Source organism: Sorex fumeus, unplaced genomic scaffold (assembly GCF_029834395.1).
Source record: "Sorex fumeus unplaced genomic scaffold, SorFum_2.1 ptg000193l, whole genome shotgun sequence".
In the NCBI taxonomy this organism is placed as follows: domain Eukaryota; kingdom Metazoa; phylum Chordata; class Mammalia; order Eulipotyphla; family Soricidae; genus Sorex; species Sorex fumeus.
The window spans coordinates 840,133-861,978 of NW_026606250.1; the positions used below are offsets into that span (position 1 = coordinate 840,133).

Consider the following 21,846-nt stretch of genomic DNA (forward strand, 5'->3'; position numbering starts at 1 on the left):
ATCATCTGAGCAGACAGACTGTGGAAGAGGCGTGTTACAGGGGACACTTTGGTCCGCTGCTGCTTGAGGGCCAATAATGAGAGGCAGGGGAGGGGGCAGTGTCCTTAAAACAAACCATCTTCTCTGCAGTCATGAAAAACGGGCTTTCAGAGAGAGAGAAAACAGGGAAGCATATTTTTTGGAAGGTCGTTACGGAGTGGTGGGAACCAGGGTGATCAATAAACTCCCAAATGCTGTCCCCAAGACACACTTCTGATGGAACTGCAAACCGGGTTCAGATCAAGGTCTCCTTCCTCTTCCTCTTTAGGAAAAGGAAAGTGAGGGGGGGTGCTCTCTCAACCAGCCCTAAACAAACAGGTCCGCTGTTTTCTAATACTGAATTCAATCCCCAGTTTCTTGGGCTGACTTCAGCATTAGTCACAGACTTTCTTGCGGGTATGCCAGTCAAGAAACTGAAGCACGGACATGAGGACAAACCGGTAAGTCATGCAAAGCTGTGCGCCAAAACATCTCGTGTATTTCTAAGTGTTAGCTCTGGGGTGGGGGACAGGATTCCTAGAGAAACATTTGCTCCCTCCTAAAAACACCAAGTCTAAAGATGTTTAGAGAGGTAAGACACCTAGACGGGAGCTGGGAGGCCAAGCAATGGAGAAACATATTGTACAAAGGGGCACAGAAGAGGGTTCCAAGGTGGTCTTGCCTAGTGTGCAGGAAAGTGGGGTTCAAACCTCAAACCTCTGTGCGTGGCATGACCAACGCACCGAGAGTCTAACAGTTCTGTTTTGGGTCCCTGGTGAGAGGCAAGGCAGATGCTTCAGTGGCTTAAAATGAAGCCAGGGCAAGCCTGGAACTTCAAGTTTTATCTCTGGTGCTCCTACAAGCATGAGGTACTCCTAATAGTCCCCCTGCTCTCAGGATCCCCGTGGGAGGCTGTGGTATGTATTAATTTTGAGAATATAAGAGCTAAAGAAAATGAACTAGGATTTGAACCATTTAGTCCAACAAGTTTAAGTGATCAAAAGCATGTTATCAAGTGATGCAAACTGAACAATAGCACTGGTGTGGAAAAGGGGGCATATGAGTAATGATTTTATCTCCAGGTGTACATAAATACATACATATTTCCAGGGCTGAGTGGGAAGGGAAGGAGAGGAAGAGAGATTCACATACACCATTTAGGAAAGCCGGGATACTGCCCCGACCCGCGGGACTCGTCAACGTGGATAACTGGGAGAGGGTGCGTGAGTGGGAAAAAGAGAGAGACAGAAGAATGGGAGCAAGACAAGACTCTGATCAAGCTCCAAATATATTTCTCCCAAGCTAGCTTTTTATAATTGATTACATGAGGAAGTGGGCAAAATGGGGAATTAACAAAGCATGCAGATTTTCAGTGAATCAGGGTGTGGGCCCTAACAGCGGGCTCATGGCAGTTATCTCGGGCGTAGCTCAGAAACTTACACACGTATTTTAACATTTTTCCAAGAAGAAATTCGTTCCTAAATCGCATGTCAGGCTGTACTGACCTTTTGGCTCCCAGCAGGATACTTGGCAAGTCGCTGGGGAGTAAAAGCAAGAAGCTACCCAAAAGCTACACAAACTTACCTGCACAAATATCACCCATACTCCACCTCTATCATCACATTACTTGTAACTCACACTTTTAACTCTTTTTTAAAATAAAATACAGTGAATTCATCCCAAAATGTACATAAATGAGGTCCAAAGCATGAACTCAGGAAACCTGGATTTGGGTTATTGTGAGAGAAATGAAATAAACAAGGGCACTGTTCGCAGCGGGCAGTCAGGCTGCTCCACTCCAGACTTACAGGATGCAGTAAAAGCAGTTCTTAGAGGAAAGTTCATAGTGATAAAGGCTGGACGTGAGGAAAACAAACTCATTAAGTCAGACAAGGAGACTTAAAGAGAAATGCAAAGTACTGAGAGAAAAAAGCTGCAAACCACAAGTCCACCGTTAGCAGCTATTTTAAAAAATGCTCTTTTTTGGAGAGGAAGAGATGGTAAAATGAAAATACAACTTAGAAAATCTGTTACTAACAGACCCTATATAAGAGATATTGGAATGAATTCAGTTATAAGGAAACTGATCCTTGGAATTTTCCTATGAAAAATAAAATTATACAGAGTTAAGCTAACAGTCTAATTTACCTTCAGTATATAAAATGTTTCATGGCGTTAAAAGCAGACATAGCTTTGAAATACATAATAAAATACGGAGGGGGCAGGAAATAAACCTAAAGCACACAATGTCTGAGAAAGGGAAAAGAGCTATTTAATAGTCACAGATAAGGCCAATTATATGTTAGAATTCAAAGCTAAGCACCAAATAGTGAAAGAATAGCAAATAATTAAGGTAAATGACAATAAACCATGTTTTTGTTCTAATCAATCCAAAAGATGCCAAAAGAGAGAAGAGAATCCAGATCACATGGGACATGCAGCAAGCAAAGCAAGATAATAGACTTAAAATTAAATATCAGCGATTACATGTCACTAAACACTCCGTTAAAATATCAGACTGGATAGGTTATTAACGAGCCTATATGCTGTTATAAATTTCCTTTTTAAGAGACACAAAGTTGGAAATAAAATAATGGAAAAGATACTTACCATGTAATATTAATATAATAAGTGACTATCTCCTTTTAACCACCTTATAGCCATATGCTAACATCATTTAAAGGTGGAATAAAATTTGAAATATGAAAATTAAATCGTTTAGCTTCTAGAACATCAGAGCCTAGAGTATCTTCACGACCCAGCAATAGACAGGACTTATTCCACCATCACCATGTGATGATGGGTGTAGAGGGTGTCCTCCTCCAAGAGAAATGAAAACAGTGAATGCAGGTAAGTTTCCCCCACGTGTACAGTGCCCAAACTGGCCTTTTGCTGTGCAATTTCTCTCCATTTAAGTTAAAGTTAAGCAAGTCATAGATTTTTATAAGATAACTGTCAGATCTGACTTCCGAATAAGCTAAGATCTTCTCTGCCAGCTCACTTCCCTTTCCCCCATATTCCTGCTCAATAAATCTGTGCCAAGTGTAATTACTACCCAGTAGAAATTAATTTTGCCTAAAATTAATGCACCTGGAGCGATAGCACAGCGGGAGGGCGTTTGCCTTGCACGCGGCCAACATGGCCGACCAGAGTTCGATTCCTCCGCCCCTCTCGGACAGCCCGGCAAGCTACCGAGAGGATCTTGCTCGCACGGCAGAGCCTGGCAAGCTCCCCGTGACGTATTCGATATGCCAGACACAGTAACAACAAAGTCTCCGATGGAGACGTTACTGGGCCCGCTGGAGCAAATCGATGAACAACGGGGGGGCCTTTTTTACTGCACCAGAGGTAAAGCACTAGCCATCTAAATTTAAAAACAAGACCATTTTTATATGACACTTGTGTGTTCCACTGATGTCAGAAATGGCATAGAAAAGATGCAGACAAGGACTGGGGAGATGGTTCAAAGGGCAGGTGCACATGCTTTGCGTGAAGGAAGTCCGAGAGTTTCATCCCGAGCACTACACAGACCCCTGAACATCAAGTGTCTCTCAGTCGGTGCCACAGGGGATGTCTGTGGCACTGGCTGAGAAACACAGCGAGAAGGGAAAGGGTCATAGAGGACCACACAGCATACCGCAATACCAATGACTATGTCAGCAAACATCTCCGAGGGGTGACCGAGTGTATGCCTGACCTGCAGGAGGCCCCGAGTTCAATCATTGCAAGTGCATGGTCCGCCGAGTACCTGGAAGTCAGTTCCAAGCACCTCTGGACGTGGCCTCTTTCCTCAAAAGACAGAGACCACATACTTAACACTAAGTAACAGAAGTTCTGAGAGCCAAGAACCAGACTACCTTTCCATGACAGAGCTCACGCTACAGCAGCTGGAGGGAAACCCGACTGCACCCAGAAGCTGAACTGTACCGAACGTGTCATTAGAAATGGGTGTTCTGGGTACTCAGATGTCTGATCTATGGACTTTCACTCCAAAAGCTTAAGAACACTTAATTTTGGACCCATGCGTTCTTCAGTACTTGGGCTTTAACTGACAGAGAATTGTGATCTGAACTTTTAAGTTCCCTGAGAATTTTAAAACAGAAGGGATGTCTGTGTCTGTTCACACTTATGGTATCAATGCTGCGGGCATTGACCTTGATGCACTATACCCCAAATGCGGTAATTAAATCTCTCCGCCTGATATAGCACACAGGAAGCTCTACAAATCTAGATGCACCCTGAAATAGGATCCGGATTAGGGAGTGCAGGTTTCTGGCTTCAGATAAAGAATGGCACTAGCCCTAAATTACTGAAGTGATGCTCTTCTTTAAACCACTGCAAATTTACCGAGTCAAGTGAAGTTCTTCCACAATCCCAACAGAAACCCCAGGGAAGAAACTGCCTCATTGGAAGGTGCCAGAAAAACCTCCAAAAACTGGTTAGATAGCCTAGTCTAGTGAGATATGGGAAATCCTCGCGGGCAACAACTTTTCTAAACATTGAGTTTCTGGGGGAAATGACGGAAAGACTGTTCGTCTCTTTCCTTCCTGTTCACTCTCATCCCTTCCCCTCCGAATCCCGAGGACTGTCCACCTGGTCATGGGCCAGGCTCAGCTCAGCTCCAGCCTTCTTTAAGTCCTCCTGGTCCAGGAGATGTCCACGTTGTTCCTGGCAGGTGTGCCCCTGTGGGAGCTCAGACCCTTCTCTGTCCTTCTCCTGCAGTCAGTACGCCATCTGCTGCCCCCGCAGGGCCAGAGGGCAAGGCAGGCAGCACAGGACGCTCTATCCGCCCAGCACACTGGCCCTCCAGCGGGAAGCTGCTGAATTCTGGCGCTCAGTATTGGCAAATCCCTTAAGTAATCTAGCCATCGGAAGATGAAAAGTATGTTTTGGTTCCTCTGCCCCTCCCCCATCTCTTCAGAACACAAGAACAAAGAAAAGTGGTATCCATCAAGACCGCCCGAAAGACTCCGGTAAGGGTAAATTAGATATCTAGTGTTTCTCTAGATCAAGACAATGGAATTTTCTTTAACATACAAGAGTAAAAGGAGCAAATTAACCTCAACAAGAAAATGACCTTTAATAAAATTATAGCGGTCAGAGAAATGGTTCACGGGTTAAGGGCCTTGCATTACACACTGCCAATCCTGGTCCCTGGTCCCTGGCTCGGAACGTTCCAGATGGCTAAATTTAGACCTGACAGGATGCTCCCTGAGCACTGAGGCAGGAGTAAGCCCTAAGCACCACTGAATGTGGCCACGAATAAGAGAAGATGAAATACTTTTCAGTATTAAAAAGCATATGAATAAACTAATAAATAATAAAAGCCTATGAATACAAGGAGAGCTGTTCCTATCTATTAATGGGAAAACTGAACATAAAAAAACTAGCTTTCTCCCCTAAGTATTTGAATCTCCATATTTAAAAGCGAGATTCTCTCGGTAGCTTGCCGGGCTCTCCGAGAGGGGCGGAGGAGTCGAACTCGGGTCAGCCACGTTGGCTGCGTGCAAGGCAAGCTCCCCGTGACGTACTGAATATGCCAAACACAGTCACAACAAGTCTCACGATGGGGACGTCACTGGGCCCCTCGAGCAAATCGATGAGCAACGGGAGGACCGTGCCTTTAAATACTTAAAAGCAATCCCAATAAAGATCACGAACGTATTCTGAGCAGCTTGAGCATGTCTTTTAAAAAGTCTACAGCTGGGGCCTATGCCCAGTAGCAACTCGTGGAAAGAGGCCGCAGGCTGGTGTCAGGCACTGCCCTGCCCGGGCATGGAAGCCCTTCCCCAGGCACACACGTGGCCTGCACCACAGCAAAGCAGTTGGCAACGCGAGGCAACCAGGTGTGCAACCCTCAGCGAAAACCAGCATCAAGCGTGCACGGCCCCAGTCACAGCCGCCACCACAAGAGGGAACGACGATCGTCTTCGAAAATGTTGATTGGTTGCATTGAAGACAGCGGCAGGGCGTTTGACTTGCGCAAGGCCGGCCTGGCTGAGCCGGGTTCGACTCCTCCGTCCCTCTCGGCAGAGCCTGGCGAGCTCCCGGGACGCACTCGAGATGCCAGACCCAGGCACTGCAAGTCCCACGGCGGAGACGTCACCGGGCCCGCCGGAGCAAGTCGGTGGACAGCGGGGGGACGGCGCTGGTCCGCTGGGCGCTCGTGTGTAAGGACGGGGCTAAAGTGTCATGGGGAGCAGGCGAAAGGGGTGAACCGGCGTCGGGAGAACTGCGGGGAAGACATCGGAGCTGCTCGAAAAGACTCACACGAACCGCCTCGTGCACGGACGACGTCACTGCTCGAAGCGACCGAGGGGATCACAGGGAACCTCGACTCCAGCGCGAGGCGACCTGAACGCCGGACACAAGAGACCCCGAAACCCAACAGGTCCCGCCTTTCCGCGCCGGAAGTCGGGGCTGGGGCGACGGCCGGGCGGGCAAGGGGCCGAGCCTCCGCCGCAGGCCCGGGGTCGCCCCCCGAGCGGCCAAGAAAGGGGGCGGGGCGAGCGACGGGGGGGGCAACAGGCCGGTGGCGAAATCACAGAAACGGCCGCTTCCAGTCGAAAGAGAAACGGTGGCGCACGGAAGACAAGGACGCGGCGGGAAGGCAGGAAGGGGCGCGGAGGGCGGAGCCGAGCGAGACCCCCGGGCCGACCACCCCCAGGGGCCGAGCCGGGAGGGCGCCGCCCCCGCCCCCACCCCGGGAGGCGCCGGGGACCCTCAGGCCCCAGAGAGGCGCGCGAGGCCGCGCACGGTCGCGGGGGGGGGGGGGGGGTCGGCACCGGAACCGCCGGGACCCGCCGCCGCGGCCCGGACGGAGCCTGGCGGGTGGGGTGCGGGTCCGGCGCGAGCAGGCTCGGAACGTTCCAGAAGCCGTCCCCGGGGACTCACCGCGGCCCGACTCGCGCCCCGGCGACGCGACGCGGGACCGAACCGCGGGGCCTGAGGGCGACGGTCTCGGCCCGGGCACCAAGCGGGCGGCGGCGCCCCTCAGCCGGGACCCGCGACCCCGCGCGACCCCGCCGGCCCTTCCGGGTCAGCAACGGCCGCCGGTTCCCACAGACGCGCGCGGCAACGGGGGGGGGTCCCTGTGCGGGGTCACGTGCCCCGTGACCCCGCGCCCCCAGACACGCCCGTGCCCCCGAGTCCCGAGGCCCGGCCCCGCGCCCCCCGCCCCATGACCCCCGACCCCTCGCCCCGGCCCCGCCTGACGCCCTTCGCGCCCGTCCCAGGCCCGGCCCGGCCCGGCGCGTCGCCGCGTCCCACCTGCCGCCGCGCCCGAGCCCGTCGCCGTCGCGTGTCCGCGCCTCAGCCGGCGCGCGGGGCTGCGGGGGCCGCGGGGGAGGCGCGCGGCCAATCAGCGTCGCGGGCCCGAGCGCCCCGGCCAATCAGCGTCGCGGGCCCGAGCGCCCCGGCCAATCAGCGCCGCCGGCCCCGCCCCTCGCGCCGGCCGGCGGCCGCGCCGGGGCCGCCCGGGCCGCGAGCCAGGGGTCCGGCCTGAGGGAAGTGGGTTCCCCGCGCGCCGGCCCGGAGCCCCCGCCCTCGCGAGGGGCGCCCCCCTGCCGCCCGCCCCCGGGGGCGGCGCACGCGCGGGACTCGCGCCGGCGCCTCAGGGACGCGGGGCCCGCCGGGGATCCGGACGCCAGGGCAGGCGCCGCTCCGACGGCGCCAGCAGAGGGCGGCAGAGCCGCGCGGCCCGCTCCGCCAGGCCCCGCCCACTTGGGCCGCCCCGCCCCCGAAGAGGCCCCGCCCACCGCGGGGCACGCCTGCCCGGCCACGCCCCGCCCGCCCCGCCCCGCGCGCTGTCAGAGCCCGGCCACCTCGCCGGCTGCCGCCCGCCTGGCCCTGAGCCGCCAGAAGGGAACCGGCTTCACGGGGGAGCCCGGGCCCAGGAAGCCTTGTGCCTGGGAACTTGCCGCTCTCATCGGCCAGACCTCCGGCCCCCTGGGCTGGGTCCCAGGGCCGATTCCTCCCAGCGCCAGACAGCGTCTTCCCAGGATTTCCAGCACATTCCCGCGTATGTGAGTGTAGATGAAAGCCTAGACCCAAACGCCTGCAGAGCAAAATACGCAGAAGTTGTGACATCTGAGCAAGTAAGATGTTAATACCCAGCACCTTCAGAAAGCAAGCAGCTCAGAAGTGGGTACAATTGATGCACAGAGGCGTTCGTCAGAGCTTTTCAGTAAAGAGAGATTTCGGAGCCCCAGTGTCTCTTTTTTTTGGAACCGGTTCATTGTTTTACGCGTTCAGAAGGCAGAGTGACAGTGTGACAGTGAAACCCAGGGAGCCACCACATGGGGAAAGAAAAGCCCACTCATTTCCTCTTATCTGAATTTTTGAAATACAATTTCTAACGAGGTTAATGAGAGATACTCTCATAACCAAAGTTGAGTTTTCAAGTAAACTTAACAAACATTAAGCACCCTATCATGTGGGCGGGGGCAGGGCAGAGAGAGAAAGCCTGGGCTCAGGTGTAGTTTGAACGCTGAATTCCCAACTTAGTGGCTGTAGACCGTTAGATCAATTAAACTTCTCAGCTTCAACTTCATTAGCTAAGAAAATAGAGTTATTACCTACCAGGCTGCATGATTTTCTGACTTAACATAAAATCAAATACAGCTTGAAGCACTTTGGGCTGCAAGGAAGAGCCATAAACTTGAAAAAGACGCAGTGCTGGGTCAGGTAGTACAGTGGGTGAGATGCTTTCTCGCGCAAAGCTGACTGGGCTCCAATCCCCAGAACCACACAATGGTCCAAGCCCTGCCAGGAGTGATCCTTGAGCACCGCCAGTTGCAGCCTTAAAGCAAGGCAACAACAACAAAAAGTTTTTCCACCTAAGCACTAAGGCTCTGTATTTGAGCTGGATTGCCACGATTGGGTGGAACTCAGGGAGACAAGAGGACGAGGCGTAATTATTCTAAACTTCCGAGAGTTCCATGGAGCCGTTTCTATCCTAGGCCCTGAGCTCCCCTGGCGTTTGCTTCCTGACCTGGCTTAGAGAACTATTGCTTCTCAGAAAGATAACTGCACGACTTAACTTCAAAAGGGAGGCAAGACACTAAACTGCAGTGTTTTTAAGACCAGCTTTCTTCAACCTTTTCACACCTGTGGGCCAGCCTCTGGCCTGCACCTGGGTCCATGGAAGGGCTATTACAAGCCAGAGGGGCCAACAGGGGCTGTCAACCTCCTGCACCTGCAGCCCAGCACCGTGCAAGGATGGTGGTTGAAGACTGCTGTTTTCGAAGGGGAAGACAATACGATTTAAATATCCGGAAGTATATGTCTTGTATCTGTAATTACACAAAGCAATGCCCCGTGGCACCGAGGAAGGGGCTCAGGGGGACAGCGTCTACTCTGCACGCTGGAGGGCCCTCGGCCTAGATCCCTGGTGCCGCACACAGAACAAACAAAACACACTAATAACGGGGCACATACACTTTAATAGTGAGGCTTGGGTTCAATCATCTTAAATAACAGGCATTAAAAAACAGCTGGGGAGACAATCCAACAATTGCACAATCCACGACAGAGTTTGGACATCTCAGTGATCTGTGTCTGCAGGCTGTGACTGTCCCCAGCTCTGGATCAGCCGGGCAAGGACACTGAAGCACTTATGTGTGAAAACATTGATCTTTTTAAAAGGCACGTGGAGGTTCTCGTAATGTGGGAATGTGAGAGAGATCACATTCCCATTCCATTTCACCCGGGTTACCTACATGCCTTTACACCACATCTGGCAGCTCTCTAAGATCTGAATACTCTGGATGATTCTCTTCTGGGCTACGGGCATCCACGCCAGGGCCCTCACAGACTTGCTAACCTCACTACACAGTTTGTTAACTGGCAGGAACTGCAGCCAGGCCTCTCTCTCTCTTTCTCTCCGTCTCTCTCTGCACAGGACTAACAGCCAAAAGTCATTCCATTTAACCCGAATTTTAAAACTCAAAACTCAGACTTCCTATATCAGAAGGCAGCAAAGAAAAACCACCTCTGCTCTTGCAGTTTCAAACACACAACACCTGCAGTTATTGAAGAGTTATTGAAATTACAAACCGGTTAAAAGGTAAAACATATCCTTGAAATCCTGACGTGACCAATGTCAACAGGCATTCCAAAATTCACAGTTGACTCAGTGGTGAGAACAATCATAAGCGTGATCACAGTGGTTTCAGCTGTCTCGAAAGCCAGCTTCCCAAGGGGACCCGTGTCCATGCCGTCTGGGTTGGCGCCCCTCGGTGCTAGCACCTATTATTAGAGCCCACGCTCGGCACCGAAAGAAATCATTGGCCCCTTGCTGGGAGTTTTAAGTCACCAGGGCACTCTGCAGGGGGAAAAGGCCTTGACATCCGGATTGGACGTAAGTAAAGCACTTGTTTTCCAACTTGACGCTGTCAAGAACCCCCTACAGGAAGGCACAGAGTCGGCTGGACAGCAGTTGGAAGAGTGGGCACACCAAACACAACTTAAGACGACGGGGAAGCTGTGGTGAAGCGTCTTCCCTCTCTAGTCCCCTGGCTGAGAACACCTGGTTCCACTGGGTAACAGCTTCTGAAAGATGATAGCTGGGCTGCTTTGACACAGAAGATGACAATGCCCAAACGGGTAACCGCCAAAGGCCATTGCCGCCTGAAATTCCGTAGAGTGGCCTGGAAATTGAAATGACTTAAGGCAGAGTTTCGTACAATGCATAGGTCGGTCTCGGGTCTGAGAGAGGCGAACAGGGAGAGGCAGGTCAGCGCAGGAGCTGGAGCTGGCTGGCTGATGTCCAAGCTGTACGTTCTCCTCTTCCTCAGCTGTTGACGGATGGAGGAGACAGAAGCCTGGCCAGGGTGGCCGCAGCTCCGGGAATGGCTGGCCATGACTGCAGGGACATAAATTTCCTGCCTATTAATAGTCTCCCGCCACCAGACGTACAGACGCCGGGGAGCAAAGGCCTCTCGGGCCTTTGTCGGGGGCACGAATGTCTCCAGGGCCAAGAGCCGTTCACCCCGCACCTCGGCCCACCGTGGACACAGACACAGACGAAGACGGTTTCACAGCTAATGACCCCAGAGCGTTCCTGGGAGACTTTCCCTGGGGGTGGGGGGAGTCCCCGCGTCCCCCGACATCAATAACAAGACACTCAAGACACATGCAGACAGGCCCCGCGGCGGACACCAGGCGGGGAGGACATACGGCAGGGCCGGGGCGCGGGCGTCCCGGGCTCGGACGAAGCGGGTCCGGCTCAGCCGAAGCAGGTCCAGCTCGGACGAAGCGGGTCCGGCTCAGCCAAAGCGGGTCCAGCTCGGACAAAACGGGTCCGGCTCGGACGAAGCGGGTCCGGCTCAGCCGAAGCGCGTCCAGCTCGGGCGAGGCGGGTCCGGCTCAGCCGAAGCGGGTCCAGCTCAGCCGAAGCGGGTCCAGCTCGGACAAAGTGGGTCCAGCTCAGCCGAAGCGGGTCCAGCTCGGACAAAGTGGGTCCAGCTCGGCCGAAGCGGGTCCAGCTCGGACGAAGCGGGTCCAGCTCAGCCGAAGCGGGTCCGGCTCGGACGAAGCGGGTCCAGCTCGGACGAAGCGGGTCCGGCTCAGCCGAAGCAGGTCCAGCTCGGACGAAGCGGGTCTGGCTCAGACGAAGCGGGTCCGGCTCGGACGGAGCGGGTCCGGCTCGGATGAAGCGGGTCCAGCTCGGACAAAGTGGGTCCAGCTCGGACGAAGCGGGTCCGGCTCAGCCGAAGCGGGTCCGGCTAGGACGAAGCGGGTCCGGCTCGGACGAAGCGGGTCCGGCTCGGACGAAGCGGGTCCGGCTCAGTCGAAGCGGGCCCAGCTCGGACGAAGCGGGTCCAGCTCGGACGAAGCGGGTCCGGCTCGGCCGAAGCGGGTCCGGCTCAGCCGAAGCAGGTCCAGCTCGGACGAAGCGGGTCCGGCTCGGACGGAGCGGGTCCGGCTCGGACGGAGCGGGTCCGGCTCGGACGAAGCGGGTCCGGCTCAGCCGAAGCGGGTCCAGCTCGGCCGAAGCGGGTCCGGCTCGGACGGAGCGGGTCCGGCTCAGCCGAAGCAGGTCCAGCTCGGACAAAGTGGGTCCAGCTCGGACGAAGCGGGTCCAGCTCGGACGAAGCGGGTCCAGCTCGGACGAAGCGGGTCCGGCTCAGTCGAAGCGGGTCCGGCTCGGACAAAGCGGGTCCAGCTCAGCCGAAGCGGGTCCAGCTCGGACGAAGCGGGTCCAGCTCAGCCGAAGCAGGTCCAGCTCGGACGAAGCGGGCCCGGCTCGGATGAAACGGGTCCAGCTCGGACGAAGCGGGTCCAGCTCGGACGAAGCGGGTCCGGCTCAGCCGAAGCAGGTCCAGCTCGGACAAAGCGGGTCCGGCTCGGGCGAGGCGGGTCCGGCTCAGCCAAAGCAGGTCCAGCTCGGACGGAGCGGGTCCGGCTCAGACGAAGTGGATCCAGCTGTCCTCGCACTCCCCGGGCGGCAGGCGCAGCGGCTGCTCGCGCACCGTCAGGCTGTAGTCGCGCCCGTCGTTGTTGTCCCAGTACTCGGCGCCGGCCACGCGGTAGCGCAGCGCGAAGAGCACGCGGGCGCCGCGCGCCAGCACGAAGGGCGGCACCGGGAAGGCGAAGGCGAAGACGTCCTCGGCGCCCGCCGCGCCCGCCGGCCCGCGCCAGCGCGCCGCCGCCTCGTGCGCGCGGCGCCAGCCCGACAGCGTGTAGCGCACGGCCACCTGCTTCTCGAAGGCCACGTTGCTGACGCGCACCGAGCCGCGCACGCCCAGGTCCGAGCAGGCCACGCGCTCCAGGCACACGCGCTGGCGCCGCACGCGCTCCCCGAAGCCCGGCGCGTCGGCGGGCGGCGCGAAGTCGGGCACCAGGCAGCGCAGCGCCCAGGCGGGCGCGGCGGGCGGCGCGGCCAGGCGGGACAGCACGTGCGCGGGCACGGCCGGCCGCTCCCCGGCGCGGAACTCGCGCACCTGCGCCAGCTCCAGCCCCAGCGCGTCGGCGAAGCGCACGCGGGGCGCCCGCCCGCCGCCCGCGCCCGCGCCCGCGCCCGCGCCCGGGGGCCGCCGCCGCCGCTCGGGCGAGCCGGGCAGGGAGCGCGCGCGCCGCGGCGCCCCGGGGCCCGGCCCCGCGCCCGCCGCGCCCGCCGCGCCGCCGTCCGGCTCCCACGCGCAGCTGAGGCTCCGCGGCCCGGGCCGCCGCGGCCCCGCGCCCCCGGACATGGCCCGGCCTGGGCAGCGCTCGTCCCGGGGGCCCGCGCCGCTCGCCCGGCCGCCGCCGCCGCCGCCCGGCCCACGGCGCCCCGCCCCGCGTGACGCCGCCCGGGAGGCGCGCGGGCCCGTCACGTGTCCCGCGGCGGCGGCGGCGGCGGCGACCCCGGCGGCCGCGTCCGCCCGTCCGTCCGCGGTGGGTGCGTGCATGCTCGGGGCGCGCGCGCGCGGGGTCGGGGGCGCGGGGGCCCGGGAGGCGCCGCCGCCGCCCCGGAGGGCGCGCGGGCCGTGGACGCGCTCGGGGACCGCCCGCCCCGCCAGACCCCGCCTCCGGGCCCGCGCCCCAGCACCCCGGGGCCGCCCGCGGCCTTGGCGCGCGCGCGGGAACCAACCGCGGCCGGCGCAGCGGCGCTTGCGTCCCGGGCAGGGCAGGGCAGGGCAGGGCAGGGCAGGGCAGGGGAAGGAGCTTTGCAGGCGGAGACCCCCCGGCGGGGGAACGAACCAACGGTCCTGCAGCCCGCCGCGTGCCCAGCCCGGGCTGGGGGCAGGGCAGCCTGTTGGCCGGCCGGCACCCCCAAGGGCCCCTCCCCGCGCCCCCCGCTCTGGGGAACCGCGTGTTGCTCACGCTCGAATGAAAAACGGTCTCTGCACTGTGGGGGGCGCAGCGAGGCTCCCTGGACCGAACGGCTGAGTCCCACCTGTTTCCCCGGGTTCGGGAACCCCCCCCCCCGGGCCGCCCCCCATCACCAGGGCGGGAGCAGCTGCGGGGCTGGTGCGGGGTGGCAGGAGAAGTGAGCGGAGCCGGCCAGGTTGGTCTCCACCCGGCCTCCCGGCCTGGCTTCCTCCTGGCCAAGCGCTGAGTGTCCACGGGTGACCCCCGCGGCTTGGCACCGATGCCCGGCCAAGGGTGGTGCACGGTGCCTCGCATACACGGCGGGCCGGGGAGGGGGTCGGTCCCTGCAGGGTAACAATGTGACTTTGCGTCCACTCTGAAAAACGAACAGGGGCGGGGATTAAGCAGTGAGCGCGAGGCGGCCCTTCCCCACGGTGGGTTCCACCACTGCGTGTCCTTGAAAGCGGCCTGCAGTGGGCCTGACGCTGCCTCTTGGTCCTAGTTCCGGCGGGAGGAGCCTTCCCGGGCAGCCGAGGGATAACCCAGCCGCCTCCCCAGCTGTCCGCGCCTTGCGACAGATTGAGCAAGAATATTTCAAGTCCTACAGACAAGGTGGTGTAAACTTTGAAGAGGTTCCGCCCGGCTGTGTTCCGGCCTCGCGGCTGTTTCGCACGCGTGACTGGTGTTTGTTTTTCAGACAGTCGCTCCAGCCCTAGGTGATGACCAGCTGTGTGAGTTTTTCAAGGAAGGGCATAGGGTGAACGAGGCCCAACAGAGAAGCAGGTAACCCACCCCTTTGTTTCCTGGTTTTATCTTGCGAAAGTGCCACCGCAGCCCTCAGATTCAGTATGGGGGGGTCAGGGGAAACGTGGATGAGACGTGGACGGTTTAGAGCAGGCGAGCAGAACCTAGTAGCTGGCATGGGCGGAGACCCGCTGTCTGGGCTGGGCCCTGTAATGGGGAAGGCAGAGGACAGAAGCCAGTGGGGGGCGGGGGGGAGTTTCAGCAGTGATGGCTTCGGCTTCTAAAACCCGGAGGGGGCACAGGTCGACCTTCCCTGCCGCCGCACGCAGCCCCCTGCCCACGGCCCCTCCGTGAATTCAGACGGTCCCTGAGTGTGGCTGGACCCTCTGGGCAGTGAGTGCTTCCGCTTTCCAGAAGGCGCTTTTGCCTCCGTCTCTTTCACTGTGTTTGACGCCCAGTATTGGGAGGTCTTCCTTCTTTCTAGGGGACGGGGAGACGGAGGTAGGGGACACCCGGCTCTGCACTCAGGGGTCACTCCTGGCAGGGCTCTGGGAAACATACGGGCTGCCAGGGACCGAACCTGGCTGGTCCTGCTGCTTGCAGGGTAAATTCAATGCCCTCCCCGCTGTGCTGTCTCTCCAGCCACGAGCGGGGATTCATCTGTGTGAAATGCTTCATTCTTGGTAAATAAGCGGGGAAGGAAATTTTTTTTCAACTAGGTGGATGTGAGAATCTGCCTCGGAATGAATCGCCGGCACCAGCCGAGCTGGGACGGGCACCGGGCAGCCACAGCCCCTTGGGTATCCACACTGCCCTCTCGCTTCTGGCCACTTTGGGGAGCGGCCACCTTTGGTTTCATTCCTGGTGTGGCAGCGAGTCCTTCCCACCGCCGTCCCCACTCAGAGCATGTCGTCAGCCTGGGGTTCCGGGGTAGGACAGACCTACCCGGCGCCTTTGGGTTGGGGCCTTGTGAGGCCTGTGCCATCCCAAGGCCTCCGGGCCCACTTGTGACCCTCTGTCCTGTCTGCCGAGCTCCCCCTCCCAGCAGCCTGGTCAGAGGACGTGCTGGATTGCCCAGTCTGAGAGCCCGGCCCTCCATCCGAGTGAACGTCCTTAAACGATCTCAGTGGGCTCGGGATTGTAACAAGACGGGCGGCAGGAAGCGGGCAGGGCTGGGCACGCTGACTGGCCCCGCGAATGGCCGTCCCCCGCAGAGCGCCGGGTGGCAGTGACCGTGACCGTGCCATCCAGGCTCTGGCAGTGAAGAGGGCAGAGGGTGTGCCTCGCTGGCGGACGCTCTGGGTTTGGTCCCCGGCTCCCTACTCTCACGATACCCCGAGCCCTGCCAGGCGTGATCCCCAAGCACCCCCATGTGGCCCCAAACCCAAAAGAGAGGAACACGCGTGGGGACATGTTCTGCATGGGCATGCTCACAGCCGGGCCGCGCAGCCTCTGACGGTGGCCTTGTCTCCGCAGCCAAGTGACCGCAGGCCCATCGTGGAGTGAAGTGCAGCCGTCGAGGAGCTCGGGGGGACAGAGGCCCAGCACGTCCCAGGCCGCCCGCGTGCCGTCCCAGCCCCGGAGCGGCCTTGGTGGGGTGTCCCCACGGAGCGGGGGGCCCCGCGCCCAGAGCAGCCCCCCCAGAGCAGAGCCAGGTGCGGGGCCGGCCGGCAGCAGGATGTTCCTGGACTTCCAGTCGATGAAGATCATCAAGGAGGACGCTGACCAGGACAGCGCCAGCGACCTGTCCGACTCGGAACGGGTGCCCCTGGCCCCCTCGCCCCTGACCCCGCCCACGCTGAACCTCCGGGCGGAGGAGATCGACCCCTTATGCTTCGAGCAGCCCCCCGGCCCGGCGGGGCCCGGGTACCAGTACCCCGACTTCCTCCCTCCCCCTTTTAGCTCCTGGGACCTCCGGGACGCGGCCCTGCTCCCGGGGCCTCGGCCCGGGGGCTCCCTGGGCCGCTTTGTGGAGCGTCTGGTGCAGCTGCAGCGGCTGCAGGAGCAGACGTTGCACTGGGAGCGCGCCAAGGCGGCCAAGGGCAGGGCCACTGCAGGCCCCGGCACCCCGGGAACACTGAAGAGCCCCGGGAGGAACAGGCTCCTAGCCGGCGCCCTGTCCCGGCCGCCCCAGGAGGGGCCCTGCAGGCTCGTCCCCCTCCGCAAGAAGGGCCCGCCCCGGGCCGAGCACCCCGGCCCCTCGCCCGGCGCCCTCGAGCCGTGCCCCCGGACCGGGGACGTGCCAAGGAGCCGCCGGGCGCTGGCCCCGAAGCCGCCCTCCAACGGCTCCAGCGAGGAGAAGAGAAGGAAGCCCAGCAAGGCAGCCCGGCTGCAGCGCTGGGAGCCGCCCGGCGGGGTCACGGGCACAGCATCGGGGGCCGCCAGCAGGCTGGAGAGCGACGGCAACCTCCGCGCCCCCCGGCCCCTGGCTGGCCCCCTGGACCCTGCCGAGCCCAAGGCGCCCAGAGCACAGGCGCACGCCGGTCTCAGGAAGAAGGGGAGCGTGGACGCCTGCGCACTGGCCCCTGCGTCCGGCGAGAGGCGACCGCGGGCAGGTGGGGCCAAGCCAGCAGCCTCGGGGACCTCGAGACGCAAGTGAGCGGCGCAACCCCGGCCCCTGCGGCCCGACCCCCGGCCTCCTCGGCCGCTGGTGGAAACGGCAACTCCGAGGGGCGATGGTCGGTTTCCAGGCCTGGGAAGCCGTGAGGCGGCCAAGGCGGCGGAGACCTCAGCGTTCCCGGCGTCTCGGCAGCGGCGCCCGGGCACCCGGTGCTGCCCTTGCCTTGGCTCTAAGGTTCGGGCGAGAGTGGGCGCACTGCCCCGGGCAGGCCAAGCCCGTCCTCTCTGTGACGTCCAGGCCACGGCCCTGCTCCCCACCTGCCCAGCCTGGGGGAGTCCCGTGCGGAGGGAACCGAGGGGAAATATGTACCCTCGGGTGGAAGTTTGGGGCGTCCGCGCCTTGGGCTGCTTGTGGGGCTGGGGAGGAGGCGTGGGCCTTGCAGAGCTGCCCGGTGCGTCTCGGAGCCCCGGGAACACACACTGCTATGCGTGGTAGATGCGGGAGCTCCCGGGTGCAGGGCCGCGTGTGGGCTGACCCTGTCCCCCTCGGCAAGGGCAGGATGACGGGCTTGCTGTGGCGGGGTGGGGAGAGCCAGCGGAGGAGGCCTGGGTCAGATCCGTGGGTCAGATCCGAGTATTCTCAGCCCCGCCCGCCCTCTCCAGGCTTGCACTTCCCAGCGTCCGCCAGGGGCTGCTTTCTGGGTGCTGCCAGGAGGGTCCTGTTGGCGGGGGACACCCCGGCTGACTGCCTGCCTGCCCTGTCCGTGACAGGATTTGTCCCGTGATGAGTGTGTGTGCGTGTGTGTGCGCTATTTCTTTGTCTTTGGGGTAGGTGAGAACTTGGCACCTTTTCTTTGAAACTACGGAGCAGCCTCGGGACAGGACGTGTTCCTCGGTGAAAGGGTGGCCAGAGGAAACGGAAATAGGGTTTATACCTGCTGGACGAAGGCACGCATGTTACAGCGGCTGTTGCCTGCCAAGAACTTTCCAGGCTGTCCCAGACCCCGTAGACCGTCCCTCGCACCCTCCCGGAGAAAGCGGATCCAGTGCTCCCAGCTGCCAGTTTCCCGGGGATGGTGCCAGGGACACCGCTGCCAATTTCTGCTCCCACAGTGCCCTTGGCCTGTGCGTGTGCACGTGCGTGCGTGTGTGTGTGTGTGTGTGTGTGTGCGCGCGTACTTGCCTGTGTGAACACGCTACTGCCCTCCTCCACTCCGTGGTTCCGAGTGACCCTGTTGTGGACAGATCGATCCTGTGTGTATGGCTGGCATCTCGTGGTTCTTCCTGTGCTGTTTTGGTTCAAGTCTGTGACATTTAGAACTGCTAGATCCTAGGATGCATGCAGCTCCCAGGGACATCCCTGCTCTAGATCTTAGTACGCATGCCATATCCGGGACTTGCCCTGGCCCAGATCACAGGGAACATGCAGTGCCCAAGATGCCCCTGGCCGGGATCACAGGGAGCATGCAGTTCCTGAGACGCCCCTGGCCGGGATCACAGGGAACATGCAGTTCCCGAGACGTCCCTGGCCGGGATCACAAGGAGCATGCAGTTCCCGAGATGCCCCTTGCCGGGATCACAGGGAGCATGCAGTTCCCGAGACGCCCCTGGCTGAGATCTTAGGGTGCATGCTGCATCCAGAACACCCTGATTTCACACCACAATGCATGCTTTATCCACAAACACCCTCCCGGGTCTCAACACTCAGACTGGGGCTGTGTCTGATGCTGCCCGGGGCCTCTGGAGACCCGTCTGAGCAGAAACGCCCTCAGGAGGATGCTCCAAGCTCGTGCCACATCCGCTCCGTCTGTCCAGAGCCTCTGGACTGGGGCCAGTTTCTCCCTGGGGCCCTCGTCCGACTCCCCCGTGCTAGGACGTCTCGGCCTCAGGAGCTGGAGGCGGCAGTGCCGCGCGCCACAGAACAGAAGCACAACCTCAGGTCCTGGGTTCTGACGTGGGCCCAAGACTCAAGCACAAGCACTGCGGGGGGAGGGACACCAGCACCACTGGCCTCGGGGGCGTCACCCGAGCCACTGTGGGCCGTGTAAGCCTGGAGACCGTCGCGTGTCTAAGAAGTGCCTCGTTTCTGGGGGGTTGTTTACACACACGTTGCATTCAAACCAATGAAAATAATCTGGGGAGGGACCCAGAGAGGAGAGTGGGTCAGAACCAAAGTGTCAGTATTCGCTGCCAGGACGTGGGCTGCTGGCGTGGCTCGGGCCCAGGGGGCAGAGTGAGCGGGGAGGAGAGAGTTCGGCCTCCACCCACCGCTGGACGCCAGGCACCCCTGGTGGGTCTTTGGGCGGGGGAAGCGCTCTGGGTGCGAGACAGCGGCCCTGGGCTGGGGGCACCCACCGCGCGGCTCTCGGTGCCTGCCGAGACTGTGGAAGTGTTGCGCTCGGCGTCCCTGTTGGCGTGGGTCTGCCCTAATAAAGAGCTCCGGCCCTGTGTGACTGTCCCTCCTTCTGTTCACACGTGTCCCTGCGTCCCCACCAGCGGGCCGGGAGGTACTTGGCCCCGAGCCTGTGACCGCAGCTTCGTGCCAGCTCCCTGCTCCCTCTGCTCTCTGCCCTCGGGGTGCCGGGATGAGCCCCGGGGCTGCGGGCTCAGGAGCCCCTCGCCCGGCTGCCACGGCAGCGCCCCCAGAGCCCTCGCGCCCCTTCCGGGGGGCGGCGGGTCAGAGGTAAGGGGGGTTCTTAGCGGGGTTGGGCAGCTCGGCCAGCAGCACCCGCCTTGGCGCCCCAAGCCCAGGTGGGCCCAGGGTGCGGGGCAGAAGGCATCGCAGATGGCCGGGGGGCAGGGCCGGCCGCTTGGCAGGGACAGTGGTTCCGAACGTGGTGTGGGACACGCTTCCACTGGCAGGTGGCCCAGCCCCGAGCTATGGCTGACGTGAAGGGCCGACGTCAGGGCCCAGGGCTGCGCTCACGCACGCCATAGCTCTGGATGTGGGAGCCCAAGTCTGACTTCCAACACCATGGGGTCCAGCAGTACACGGGGAGCCCCTGGATCAGGAGACACCCACTGGACAGTTGCCCCTCCCACCCTATGGCTTTGGTCACCGTGTGCGAGGGAAGGGCCGGGGGCCTGGGGAAGGGGCTCTGGCAGCCAGGAGGGCGCTGGCGCCGGTCCCTGCTGGTTCTGCCCGTGGGCAGGGAGTCGACCAGAACCACACTGGGCAGAGTGGGCCGATCAGGGCCCGCACTCGCTTCCTCCGTAGCTGGTTCTCGGTAGTCTGGCCTGGGGGCTGCACCCAGGGGTGCTCAGGGGCTGCTCCCGGCTTATGCCTGGTGGGACCGTGGTGGGGGCAGTACCAAGGCTGCCTTACGTCAGCCCCGTCCAGTTCCCAGCCCCAGCTCGTGGTTCCGTAAAATCCTCCCAAACCCCACTCCCACGTCCCCATGTTCGGCAACTGGCGCGTGGACAGAGCGAGGCACAGAGGAGAGGCGGGTCCCGGCACACAGGTGGGCCCGGGGCACCATCTCCCGTGGCTGAACCACCACACCCGGGCTGCACCATTGCCCACGGCCGGCACCTCCTGGGGCCTGGCCGCAGCAGAAGCCACCCTGGTGGTTGGGGGTGGGGGGGAGGGAACGCCTCCCACAGCTCAGCCCAAGCAGCGCTGAGCCCGGACCTGACGCTGCCCGCCCTGAGGAAGACCAAGGAGGGGACCCTCCTCCATGACCCCTCGCTCCTGTATTTGGGGGTTTGGCTTCACAGGCCTGTGCCGGGGGGATGCCGGGGTCCCAGGTCTCTCAAGGGGCCGGGCGCCCTCCCGAGAGTGTCTCGGACGCACATCCTCTGGCCAGGATCCGGGTGATGGGCGTGAAGCAGCCTGGGGGCCAGCTGGACACCTGGCCTCCCTGCAGGCCCCCTTTGTCCACCCCTCCAAGCTGTCCCACCCTGCTGTGACCACCCTCGGAGTTCCCCACACTCAGAGCCGGGCTCGCAGCCCCCCTGAGACGGGGTGGGGGGCTGCGTTCCTGCCACACATCCCTGCTGCTCCAGGGTCCGGCGGCCAGTGGGCAAGGGGCAGGGACGGCCCCTCTCCCTGAACCTCAGTTCTCCACGGCACCCGCCCGCACACCTCTCCCCCAGGGACAGCCCCTCCCCTCTGCCCGCACACTCTGTCCCCCAGGGACAGCCCCTCCCCTCTGCCCGCACACTCTGTCCCCCTGACGCCCCTCTTTGAGGTTTGACCGTGGGTCCTTCCCCACGGAGGGGTCCCTCCAGGCTCTGCTGACCGCCAGCCCTTAGCCAGGCCAGGCTGCGTGCAGGCCACCTGCGGGGACACGTCTGCCCGATGGGGGGCTCTTCATTGGATGTTGCTTCTGTCCAGGCCGGACCAGCTCCCAAGTGCCCAGGCAAGCTGACCCTCCCCTGCTCGGAAATGGGGACACGCTGGGCCCACGCATGGCCCGCGTCCCCCAGGAGGAAGCTCTTGGGCCAGGCATTGTGGGAGCCTTTAGGGACCCAAGGGGGCCTTTTCTTGAGCACTCACGACAGACTCATCTTTATTAGAGACGACCCCAGAACTTAACGGGGGGTGGGGAGGGGGCACGGTCTGCTTTCCAGGCCGGAGTTTGGCCAGGGGGTCCCTGACACCGGCTGCCCGCCCAGTCTTAAGAGCCTTGAGCTGGGTGCTGCCACCGCGTGGCCGGAAGGCATTACTGCACCTCCGGCAGGCGCAGGGCCAGGCTCTAGCTGACGGGCCTCCTGGTGGGGCCGGCAGAG

The 21,846-nt window shown here is 60.9% G+C and overlaps 2 protein-coding genes across 2 annotated transcripts; one reads left to right on the top strand and one right to left on the bottom strand.

The window, feature by feature from the left end:
* Nucleotides 1-437: 437 nt before the first annotated feature.
* FAM217B (family with sequence similarity 217 member B) lies at nt 438-17,155 on the top strand. Its single transcript, XM_056108129.1, has 5 exons — nt 438-479; nt 6,410-6,546; nt 7,254-7,974; nt 10,733-10,752; nt 16,657-17,155. Exons 1-5 carry the CDS (start codon nt 438-440, stop codon nt 17,153-17,155), a joined length of 1,419 nt encoding a protein of 472 aa, XP_055964104.1.
* On the bottom strand, nt 12,426-13,211 carry PPP1R3D (protein phosphatase 1 regulatory subunit 3D). Its single transcript, XM_056108040.1, has one exon. It carries the CDS (start codon nt 13,209-13,211, stop codon nt 12,426-12,428), a length of 786 nt encoding a protein of 261 aa, XP_055964015.1.
* Nucleotides 17,156-21,846: the final 4,691 nt, after the last annotated feature.